Consider the following 12,306-nt stretch of genomic DNA (forward strand, 5'->3'; position numbering starts at 1 on the left):
CAGCATTTTGTGAATAAATACCTTCGATTTGTACCAGCATCTGCAGTTATTTTCTTATACTAGGATATAGGTGGAGACAGGTGGAGATTACAAGATCATAAGTGATAGGGGCAGAATTAGGCCATTCAAGTCCACTCCGTCATTCAATCATGGCTGATCCAGCTCCCCCTCCTCACCTCATTCTCCTGCCTTCTCCCCATAACCTCTGACACCTGTAATCTATCTACCTCTGCCTTAAATATATCCTCTGCCTCCACAGCCTTCTGTGGCAAAGAACTCCACTCATTCACCACCACTGACTAAAGATATTTCTCCTCATCTCCTTCCAAGAATAACGTCCTTTAATTCTGGGGCAATGACCTCTGGTCCTGGACTCTCCCATTAGTGGAAACATCCACTCTAAGCCTTTCACTATTCTGTATGTTTCAATGAGGTTCCCCTCTCATTCTTCTAAACTATAGACTGGTGTCTTCCAGTTTTCTCCCACATCCCACAGTTGCGGGGTTTGTGAGTTAATTGGCTCCTGTAAAATTGTCCTCCAATGTGTCGGGAGTGGACGAGAAAGTGGGGTAACATAGAAATGGTGTGAACGGGTGATGGATGGTTGACATGAACCCAAAGGTCCTGTTTCTGTGCTGTATCTCTGAAATCTAAACACTACCTGACCAAACTCTGCATCCAGCACATCATTCTTCAACATTTATCCCACTTTCCCCTCCATCTGCACCTTTTTGTCTTCTCATTTCATCTCCAGTCTTGGTCACTCACAACTCTTCCCTCCCCATGTGACCAATCTGGCAATCAACCTCTCCTCACCTGAATCCACCCACACTTGCCAGCACTTGCTCCACCCCTTCCCCTCATCTCTTTCTACCATCTACTCTCTATTCCAACAGTCTGAAGAAGGGACAGTATTTCAGGAGGTCAGGCTGGAGAACATGGATCGATGACTTTTCGGGTCGAGACCTTCAGACTCCATGTTCCCCAGAGATGCTGCCTGAACTGCTGAGTTACTCCAACACTGTCCTTTTGTGTATTGACTAGCATCTGCAGTTCCTCATTTCTGCTAATCTGAAGAAGGAAGCAGACCCAAAATGTTGACTGTCCATTTCCCTCCACAGGTGCTGCCTGACCCACTAAGTTACTCCTACACTTTGTATCTTTGTCCTGAGCCTCCTCTCTTCCAGCTTTTGTCCCCCCAACGCTCAACTACAATCACTGAAGATGGGTCGCGACCCAAAGTTGTACAGGGCCCTAGTGAGACCGCACCTGGAGTACTGTGTGCAGTTTTGGTCTCCAAATTTGAGGAAGGATATTCTTGCTATTGAGGGCGTGCAGTGTAGGTTTACTAGGTTAATTCCCGGAATGGCGGGACTGTCATATGTTGAAAGACTGGAGCGACTAGGCTTGTATACACTGGAATTTAGAAGGATGAGAGGGGATCTTATCGAAACGTATAAGATTATTAAGGGGTTGGACACATTAGAGGCAGGAAACATGTTCCCAATGTTGGGGGAGTCCAGAACCAGGGGCCACAGTTTAAGAATAACAGGTAGGCCATTTAGAACAGAGATGAGGAAAAACTTTTTCAGTCAGAGAGTTGTGAATCTGTGGAATTCTCTGCCTCAGAGGGCAGTGGAGGCCAATTCTCTGAATACATTCAAGAGAGAGCTAGATAGAGCTCTTGAAGATAGCGGAGTCAGGGGGTATGGGGAGAAAGCAGGAACGGGGTACTGATTGAGAATGATCAGCCATGATCACATTGAATGGCGGTGCTGGCTCGAAGGGCCGAATGGCCTACTCCTGCACCTATTGTCTATTGTCTATAAAACGTCACCGATGTATGTTCACCAGAGATGCTGCCTGACCCACTGAGTTACTCCAGCACTTAAGAGTCATGGAGTCATATAGCTTGAAAACAGACCCTTCGGCTCAAGTCGCCCACACCGACCAACATGCCCCATCCACACTAGTCCCACCTGCCTGAATTTGGCCCATATCCCTCTAAACCTACCCTATCTATATATTGTCAAAGATATTCTTAAACAATAGCACCTGTCTCAACTACCTCCTCTGGCAGCTTGTTCCAAACAACCACCACATTTTGTGTAAAAAGTTACCCCTCAGGTTCCCATTAAATCCCCCCTCACCTTAAACTCATGTCCTCCAGTTCTCGATTCCCTGGGCAAGACTCTGTGCGTTTACCTGATCTATTCCTCTCATGATTTTGTACAGCCTTACAAGACCACCGCTCCTGCACTCCAAGGAATAAAGCCCTAGCCTCTCAACCTCTCCCTGTAGCTCAGGCCCTCGAGTCCTGACATTTTGTGTCTGCCTTTTGAAAGCCAGCATGTGCACTTCCTTACTTCCATTCAAAGTTGTTTCCCTGGAACAGCACCCACAGAAGCTGCCCAGCAGACGGAGGGTGTGATTAAATTGTTTTTAATTGAAGGTAATAATAGAAAAGGGCACACCGGAGGTTGACAAGGACACGGCTTTTCCAGTTAGTTGCCGCCCATAGGATCTGATTCATTTAGAAGTATCCGAGCCGGCGCTTTCAGTTTCCGGAATCGAACGATCTCCGAGTCTATCCGAAATCCGGCTTTTTTGTCGTGAATGTTGTCGTCCAGTTGTTTCTTCGCGTGCTCCAGCATATTGATGTTGCGTTTGGTCTCTGCCATGGCATCATTCAGCAAGCCGATACCCTAGATGGCCAAGGGGCACAGAGAGCCAAGATACAGGATGATGATAACCTACTTGATCTCCCGGTGGCTCAGCGCTTTTAGTCCCCCTCCCATTCTCAATCTGACCTTTCTGGCCTGGGCCTTCTCCATTGTCAGAGTGAGGCCCAGTGCAAATTGGATTCGCTTGGGTAGTTTACACCCCATCGGTATGAACATTGACTTCTCTAACTTCAGATAGCCCTTGCTTTCCCTCTCTATCCCCTCCCCTTTCCCAGTTCTCCCACTAGTTTTACTATCTCCGACTACATTCTATCTCTCTCCCGCTCCCTCCCCTGACATCAGTCAGAAGAAGGGTCTCGATCCAAAACGTCACCCATTCCTTCTCTCCCAAGATGCCACCTGACTCGCTGAGTTACTCCAGCATTTTGTGTCTACTTAGAGGATAATGATGATACTTTGTCACGTACAATCTCTAGGAGGCCGCAGAGAAGTCAGGCAACGGAGCCTCGCTATTCTTTTCAGGGAGCTTCCCATTGAGGGAGTGCAGCGTCGGTTCACCAGGTTAATTCCCGGGATGGGGGGACTGACATATGATGAAAGAATGGATCGACTGGACATACATTCATTGGAGTTTAGAAGGATCAGAGAGGATCTTATAGAAATAGATAAAATTCTTAAGGGATTGGACAGGCTAGATGCAGGAAAAATGTTCCCCATGTTGGGGTAGTCCAGTACCAGGGGTCACAGTTTAAGAGTAAGGGGTCAGGTATTTAGTATTAAGATGAGGAAAAACCTTTTCACCCAGAGAGTTGTGAATCTGTGGAATTCTCTACCACTGGATGTTTTTAAGAGAGAATTAGATTTAGCTCTTAGGGCTAACGGAATCAAGGGATATGGGGAGAAAGCAAGAACGGGGTACTGATTTTGGATGGTCAGCCATGATCATATTGAACGGCGGTGCTGGCTCGAAGGGCCGAATGGCCTTCGCCTGCAACTATTTTCAGTGTGTCTATGCTGGACCTCATGGAGGTCAGTGCGGCAGTCAATGAGGGCGCGGGTCGGGGTTGGCGGTCGTTGAAGACACCGGCGTTCGAGGACGGGCCACGTAAGAACAGGAGGGCGCGCCGCCGGGAACAAAGGAGGACCCGGTGTGGGGGGACCGCCGTGAGGGGCGAGGGGGGGGGGGGGGGGGGGAGAACAAAGCAGGACCTGGCACAGGGCACTTTGTAACTTTGTCAGCGCCCTTTATGCGGCGGCTCTTTGCATACCTTGAGTACGCAAGCAAAGAATTTCACTGTGACTTGTCACATGGGACAATAAAGTATTCATTCATTCATTCATTCTAGGTACAGTGTAATCCTTTGTTCCGCACTCCATACACAAAATATGCAAAGGCTCGCCATGCATAGGGCACTGACAGTGTTATAAAATATTTGTGTGTAGGAGGGAACTGCGGATGCTGGTTTGAACCGAGGATGGACACAAAAAGCTGGAGCAACTCAGCGCGACGAGCAGCATTTCTGGAGAGAAGGAATGGGCGACTTTTTGGTTCGAGACCCTCCAGGCAGGTCTGATGACCGAAGAAGGGTCTCCACCTGAAACGTTGCTTATTCCTTCTCTCCAGGGATGCTGCTTGTCGCGATGAGTAATAAAGTAATCATTATAGTCCCAACTTTGTCCTCAGCCCCCCCCTACGCTGGGTTCCTTCTTTACACTGCATCACTGAAATAAAATCTTGGCTTCAATTCAATTTCATCAAACTTAACTGCGACAAATCTGAAATCATCATCATTGGACCAAAAACCCTCACCAAATCCACCCACAACTTCACCCTCAATATTGACGGTTTCCCAGTATCCACCTCCCCTCACATCCGGAATCTTGGAATCATCTTTGATCAAACCCTCTCCTTCGACAAACACATCAAACACATCACCAAGACAGCCTTCTTCCACCTCAAAAACATTGCCCGTCTCCGTCCATCCCTCTCCTCCACAGCTGCAGAAACCCTCATCCACGCCTTCATCACCTCCCGTCTGGACTACTGCAACAGCCTCCTCTATGGTTCACCCTCAAAAATCATCAATAAACTCCAATACATCCAGAACTCCGCTGCCCGTCTACTCACCCACTCCCCGATCCGTGACCATATCACCCCCGTCCTTTACAAGCTCCACTGGCTCCCCATCCCCCAGAGAATCCAGTACAAAATCCTCCTCATGACCTACAAAGCCCTCCATAACCTGGTCCCATCCTACCTGACTGACCTCCTCCACAGACACACTCCCACCTGCACCCTCCGCTCTGCTGCTGCCAATCTCCTGTCCCCCCCCCATCCGGACCAAACTCAGATCCTGGGGGGACAGGGCTTTCTCCATCGCTGCTCCACCCTCTGGAACTCACTACCCCAAACCGTCAGAGACTCCTCCTCAATCACCACATTCAAAACATCACTGAAGTCTCACCTGTTCAGCACTGCCTTCAACCACTGACCGTCACCTCACCTTCTTTTTCCTTTACTGTTAGTTTACTTATTTATCTATTTATTTTATTTTCTATATTTTAGTAAACCCTGTAAAGCGTCTTTGAGTGTTTAGAAAAGCGCTATATAAATGTAATGCATTATTATTATTATTATTATACTCGGCGGCCCATTACACTGGATTCAAGGGTCATGAGTGTTTAATTGTCCTTTGTAACGCCAGAGTAACAATTACATTCTTACTTGAGGCAACAAAACAGCCCTGCGTAGTTCATAGGTCTGCACGCATTTTGCACGTTCTCCCCGTGACCAAGTGGGTTTCCTCTGGGTGCTCCAGTTTCCTCCCACATCCCAAAGAATCGCGGGTTTGCAAGTTAATTGGCCCTCTGTAAACCTGCCCATGGTGGGTAGGGAGTGGATGCAAAAGGGATAACGTAGGACTGCTGTGAACGGGTGATTGATGGTCGGCGTGGACTTGGTGGGCCGAAGGAACTGTTTCCACGCCGTCTCCCTAAACTAAACTTGCTTTCTCGGCAACATTAGCCAAAGCATTAAACCATAACATAACATAGGGCGGCACGGTGGCGCAGTGGTCGAGTTGCTGCCTTACAGTGAATGCAGCGCCGGAGACCCGGGTTCGATCCTGACCTCGGGCGCTGTCTGTATGAAGTTTGTACGTTCTCCCCGTGACCTGCGTGGGATTTCCCCAAGATCTTCGGTTTCCTCCCACACTCCAAAGCCGTACAGGTTTGTAGGTTAATTGGCTTGGTAAATGTAAAAAAATTGTCCGTAGTCGATATAGGGTGGTGTTAATGTGTGGGGATCGGTGGTCGGCGCGGACCTGGTGGGCCGAAAGGGCCTGTTTCCACGCTGTATCTCTAAAGCAAACTAAACTAAACTAAACTAATGTGAATGGGTATTGACCGACTAGGACATGGAGGGCCAGTTTCCACGCTGTTTCTCTAAACAAACCTGGACTACCTACCTTGACGAGTGTGGCTGCCTCGGTCAGTTGGGTCCCTGGATGGCGTTGGAAGACCTTGACCAGTGGCCTGTCCAGGCGTTCCCGTGTCTCCAGGTGCAGGGTGGTCTCTGGACCCTGTCAAGAGACAAGGGTGTTTAATTGTCAAATGTACCGAACATTGAAACTCTTACCTGCTTAACAAACCTGTAAACAATAACAATCAATATTTAATATCATCAACAAAATATCAATAAGTTGTTAACCTCGATGCTCAGCGGTAGAGCTGCTGCCTCACCGCGCCAGAGACCCGGGTTCGATCCTGACTATGCTTGCTGTCTGTACGGAGTTTGTACATTCTCCCCGTGGGTTTTCTAGGAGATCTTCGGTTTCCTCCCACAATCGATAGACGTACAGGTTGGCAGGATAATTTGCTTGCTATAAGTGTAAATTGTCCCCAGCGTGTGCAGGATAGTGTTCGTGTGCGGGGATCGCTGGCCGGTGCGGACTCAGTGGGCCGAAGGGCCTGTTTTCCCACTGTATCCCTAAAATAAAATAAAGTAAACTCGTGCAAAAGGCAAACCTTTAGTTCTCGATGCAACCAAAGACAGGCGCCTGAACCATCTGGAGAAAAGGAATAGGTGACCTTTCAGGTCGGAACCTGTCTTCAGACGAAGAGGCTGTCAATGGTGATTCTGAGCTAGATTCTGAGTTAGGTGGACTAAGGACTTGTTTTTTCTTTTGCACTAGTATTTTGCACTACATGCATAGGACAGGTTTGGAGGGATATGGATCAAACGCAGGCAGGTGGGACTAGTGTAGTACGGACATGTTGGCCGGTGTGGGCAAGTTGGGCCGAAGGGCCTGTTTCCACACTGTATGACACGATGCTGCCTGACCTGCGAAGTCCCTCGCTCAAACTTTGATTTTTGCTCAGACTTTCGGCGTCTGCAGATTCTTGTGTCCCCACTGTGACCATCCACCTACCAGAGTCACTCCGTTGGCCAGCTCCATCTGATTGTACCAGCGCTTTGCCCGGTTAATGCTGGCCCTCGTCTCACCGGAACTGACCTCCATGTGTTGCTGTGGGACGGATAGAGAGAGCAGTTAAATCAGGCAGGGCCTGACCCAAAGACAGTCACACCCCTGGCTTCCATCCCCGCTAGCAGCTCCCTCACATTAAAACACACCCCAGTTTAAAATTTGGGTGGAATGCACAGACGGTGATAGACAATGGACAGTAAGAGTAGGAGGAGGCCATTCGGCCCTTCGAGCAAGCAACACCATTCAAAGTGATCATGGCTGATCATACCCCCTGACTCCGCTATCCTTAAGAGCTCTATCTAGCTCTCTCTTGAATGCATTCAGAGAATTGGCCTTCTGAGGCAGTGAATTCCACAGATTTACAACTCTCTGACTGAAAAAGTTTTTCCTCCTACCCCTTATTCTTAAAGAAATGGCAAAGAAAAACATTCTGAAGCAAAGGCACAGTGGTGCAGCGGTAGAGTTGCTGCCTCACAGCGCCAGACACCTGGGTTCGATCCCGACTACGGGTGCTGTCTGTACGGAGTTTGTACGTTCTCCTGCGTGGGTTTTCTCCAAGATCTCCGGTTTCCTCCCACACTCCCAAAGATGTACACGTTTGCTGGTCCCACTGCTCTTACCATCATGGACACGCTCTCGGCCATTTTCTGAGTCAGCCCATCGTTCACTGATTTCTGGGCAGCCTTGGTCAGGTTGACTGTTTCCTCTATTAACTTCTCGCTCTTCTCTCGCAGTATTTTGGCGTTCACTGTGGTGGTTTTGGCGTTGCTGATGGCTGCCTCACAAGCTGATGGCAAGAAGGGAGTCAGTCGGTACAGACAGAGGTGGCCAACAGTACAAACAAAACCACACACAGAGATACACCAGGGTGGTAAGCGGGGGTTTCACAGCAAGCGTCAACCTTCACCACCAACATGTGGATCAGTTTAGTTTAGTTAAGACATACAGCGTGGAAACAGGTCCTTCGGCCCAGTGTGTCCGTGCCGCCCAGCGGTCCCCGCACACTTACAATATCCCGTACACACTCGGGACAATTTACAAGCACACCAAGCCAATGTACCTACTACAAAGTTAATCCTGAAAAGTGCGAGGTGATGCACTTTGGCAGAAATAACTTGGAGAGGGAGTACACCATGAATGGAAGGACCCTAGGGAAGACAGGGGTACAGAGGGACCTTGGAGTACAGGTACACAAGTCCTTGAAGGCAGCAGGACAGGTGGACAGGGTGGTCAAAAAGGCATATGGGTTACTGGCCTTCATTAGCCGGGGCATCGAATATAAAAGTAGGGGGGTAATGATGGAATTGTACAGAACACTGGTGAGGCCACAGCTGGAGTATTGTGTACAGTTCTGGTCACCACATTATAGAAAGGATGTGATAGCTTTGGAGAGGGTGCAGAGGAGATTCACCAGGATGCTGCCAGGGATGAAGGGCCTCGGCTATGAGGAGAGACTGAGCAGACTGGGGTTGTTTTCCCTGGAGCAGAGAAGGCTGAGAGGGGACATAATCGAGGTGTACAAGATCATGAGGGGCATAGATAAGGTAGATGGCGGGGAACTTCTTCCACTGGTGGAAGGTTCAACAACGAGGGGGACATGGATACAGGGTAAGGGGAGGGAGGTTTCACGGGGGATGTGAGAAAGAACTTTTTCACCCAGAGGGTGGTTGGAGTCTGGAACTCACTGCCTGGGGTGGTGGTGGAGGCGGGAACACTCACAACGTTTAAGAGGCATTTGGATGGGCACTTGAAATGCTACAACATTCAGGGCTACGGTCCAAATGAGGGAAAATGGGATTAAAATTAGACTGTGTTTGGTAAAGGGTGGCACGGACACGATGGGCCGAAGGGCCTCTTTCTGTGCTGTGGGACTCTATGACTCTATGACTCTAAAGTTGTACGTTTTTGGAGTGTGGGAGGAAACCGGAGATCCCAGAGAAAACCCACGCAGGTCACGGGGACAACGTACATACTCCGTTCAGACAGCACCCGTAGCCAGGATCGAACCCGGGTCTTTGGCACTGTGTGGCTGCAACTCTACTGCCGTGCCACCATGCCACCCTTACGGAAACAAGGAACTCCAGATTGCGGTTTACACAAAAATACACAAAGTGCTGGAGTAACCTGGCAAATGGTGGAGGAGAGCGCGGCCTCCCAGCATCAGAGACCCAGGTTCGATCCTGACCTCGGGTGCTCTCCTTGTGTGGAGTTTGCACGTTCTCCCTGTGACCGCGTGGGTTCCTCCAGGTGCTCCGGTTTCCTCCCACATTCCAAACTCGTGCTGGGTTTGTTGGCCCCCCGTAAATCGGCCCTACTGTGTCGGGAGCAGAGGAGAGAGTGGGATAACACGGAACTAGTGATCAATGGTCAGCGCGGACTTGATGGGACGAAGGGGGTCAGGCAGCATCTCTGGAGAACATGGATAGGTGAAGTTTTGGGTCAGGGCCCTTCTACCTCAGGTCTTTAGACTTTAGAGACGCAGCGCAGAAACAGACCCTTTGGCCCACCGAGTCCACGCGACCAGCGATCACTGTGTGCACCAACACTATCTTGTACCTGAATGGTGACCGATTGGGAGAAGGGGAGATGCAACGGGACCTGGGTGTCATGGTGCACCAGTCATTGAAAGCAAGCGTGCAGGTGCAGCAGGCAGTGAAGAAAGCGAATGGTATGTTGGCATTCATAGCAAGAGGATTTGAGTTTAGGAGCAGGGAGGTTCTGCTGCAGTTGTACAGGGCCTTGGTGAGACCACACCTGGAGTATTGTGTGCAGTTTTGGTCTCCTAACCTGAGGAAAGACGTTCTTGCCTTAGAGGGAGTACAGAGAAGGTTCACCAGATTGATCCCTGGGATGGCGGGACTTTCATATGAAGAAAGACTGGATAGACTGGGCTTGTACTCGCTGGAATTTAGAAGACTGAGGGGGGATCTTAAAGAAACATATAAAATTCTTAATGGGTTGGAGAGGCTAGATGCGGGAAGATTGTTCCCGATGTTGGGGGAGTCCAGAACCAGGGGTCACAGCTTAAGGATAAGGGGGACGTCTTTTAGGACCGAGATGAGAAAACATTTCTTCACACACAGATTGGTGAATCTGTGGAATTCTCTGCCACAGAAGGTAGTTGAGGCCAGTTCATTGGCTATATTTAAGAGGGAGTTAGATGTGGCTCTTGTGGCTAAAGGGATCAGGGGGTATGGAGAGAAGGCAGGTACAGGTTACTGAGCTGGATGGTCAGCCATGATCATTTTGAATGGCGGTGCAGGCTCGAAGGGCCGAATGGCCTACTCCTGCACCTATTTTCTATGTTTCTATGTTTCTATGAACCTCTCAGCCCGAGATATGGCCAGTAACCTTTTAGTTCAGCTTAGTTTAGAGATACAGCACAGAAATAGGCCAGTCGGCCCACCGAGTCCGCGCCGACCAGCGATCCCCGCACATTGACGCGATCCTACACACACCAAGGACAATTTACAATTTTACTGAAGCCAATTAACCTACAAACCTGTATGTTTTTTGTAGTGTGGGAGGAAACCGGAGACCCCGGAGAGAACCCACGCAGGTCACGGAGAGAACGTGCAAACTCCGTACAAACAGCACCTGCAGTCAGGGACGAATCAGGGTTTCTGGCACCGTAAGGCGGCAGCACTACCTTTGCGCCCTTTGACCCTGCGATGGAGGCCACTCTGCGGAATAATGTCCGATCAACATCTCACATAATCGCCTGACCCCTGACCTCTCCTAGGACTGGTGACCCTTGGCTCCAGCCATCCACCAGCCCGCTATTCGGTTGTCACCCTCGTCTGACCCCTGACCTATGATTCAAGCCGCCCTGTTGATTGACCCCCGACCTTTCGTGTAAGCTGACCCACCGCGGGCCGACCCCTGACCTCTGGCCTTACCGTAGCTGTAGGGGGCCGGCAGCCGTGAGGGGCGGCATCACATTAACGTCCCGGACCTCGGACAGATCCTTGGTTATCCGTGGGGTCAGGCAGTCCTTGCGGGCCTCGCGGGTGGTCTGGCTCATGAGCTGGGGCACCAGGTCGAGCACCAGCATCCGCTCGCTGTAGATCTCCTGGAGCTTCTTTCCTCGCTGTGTCCATGTCCTGCAAACATAGAGAGAGTGGATAGTGGGGGGTGGGAGAGAGAGGGGGGGGAGAGAGAGAGAGGGGGGGGAGAGAGAGGGAGGGAGAGAGAGGGGGGGAGAGAGAGGGGGGGAGAGAGAGGGGGGGAGAGAGAGGGGGGAGAGAGAGAGGGGGGAGAGAGAGAGGGGGGGAGAGAGAGGGGGGAGAGAGAGGAGGAGAGAGAGGGGGGGAGAGAGAGAGGGGGGAGAGAGAGGGGGGGGTGAGAGGAGGGGGAGAGAGAGGGGGGAGAGAGAGGGGGGGAGAGAGGGGGGGAGAGAGAGGGGGGGGGAGAGAGAGGGGGGGAGAGGAGGGGGGGGGAGAGAGGGGGGGAGAGAGAGGGGGGGGAGAGAGAGGGGGGGAGAGAGAGGGGGAGAGAGAGGGGGGAGAGAGAGGGGGAGAGAGAGGGGGGAGAGAGAGGGGGGAGAGAGAGGGGGGAGAGAGAGGGGGAGAGAGAGGGGGGAGAGAGAGGGGGAGAGAGAGGGGGAGAGAGAGGGGGGAGAGAGAGGGGGAGAGAGAGGGGGAGAGAGTGGGCGGAGGGGAGAGAGGGCGGAAGGGAGACGGAGGGCTGCGGGGAGAGAGGGTAGATATCTCTCCTTGTAACCAATACCCTCTAGTCCTGCCATCATTGTGCTAAATACCCTCTGCACCCTCTCCAAAGCCTCCACATCCCTCCTGACATGGGTCGACCAGAACTGCACGCAATACTCCAAATGAGTCGGGATGGAATGGAATACTTTATTGTCACATGTGACCAGGCACAGTGAAATTCTTTGCTTGCATACGCAAGGTATGCAAACAGTCGCTGACAAAGTTACCCCTGCCGGCTCCTGCAGTGCTCTATCCCCTCTCTCTCGGCGGTCGCCCCACGCCGTGTCATAGAAACCTAGAAACATAGAAAATAGGTGCAGGAGTAGGCCATTCGGCCCTTCGAGCCTGCACCGCCATTCAATGTGATCATGGCTGATCATCCAACTCAGTATCCCGTACCTGCCTTCTCTCCATACCCCCCTGATC

General features: G+C 50.9%; 1 protein-coding gene across 1 annotated transcript; it reads right to left on the reverse strand.

The window, feature by feature from the left end:
• Positions 1 to 2,479: 2,479 nt before the first annotated feature.
• Positions 2,480 to 11,274, reverse strand: LOC144590215 (tektin-like protein 1; the record flags this gene model as incomplete). Its single annotated transcript, XM_078394998.1, is given in 7 exon segments — positions 2,480 to 2,705; positions 6,152 to 6,265; positions 7,115 to 7,210; positions 7,792 to 7,958; positions 11,071 to 11,083; positions 11,085 to 11,255; positions 11,257 to 11,274. Coding segments are annotated over 7 exon segments (780 nt in total), but the record flags the coding sequence as incomplete, so codon positions are not given.
• Positions 11,275 to 12,306: the final 1,032 nt, after the last annotated feature.

The sequence above is a fragment of the Rhinoraja longicauda genome, unplaced genomic scaffold (assembly GCF_053455715.1).
Source record: "Rhinoraja longicauda isolate Sanriku21f unplaced genomic scaffold, sRhiLon1.1 Scf000154, whole genome shotgun sequence".
NCBI classification, from domain to species: domain Eukaryota; kingdom Metazoa; phylum Chordata; class Chondrichthyes; order Rajiformes; family Arhynchobatidae; genus Rhinoraja; species Rhinoraja longicauda.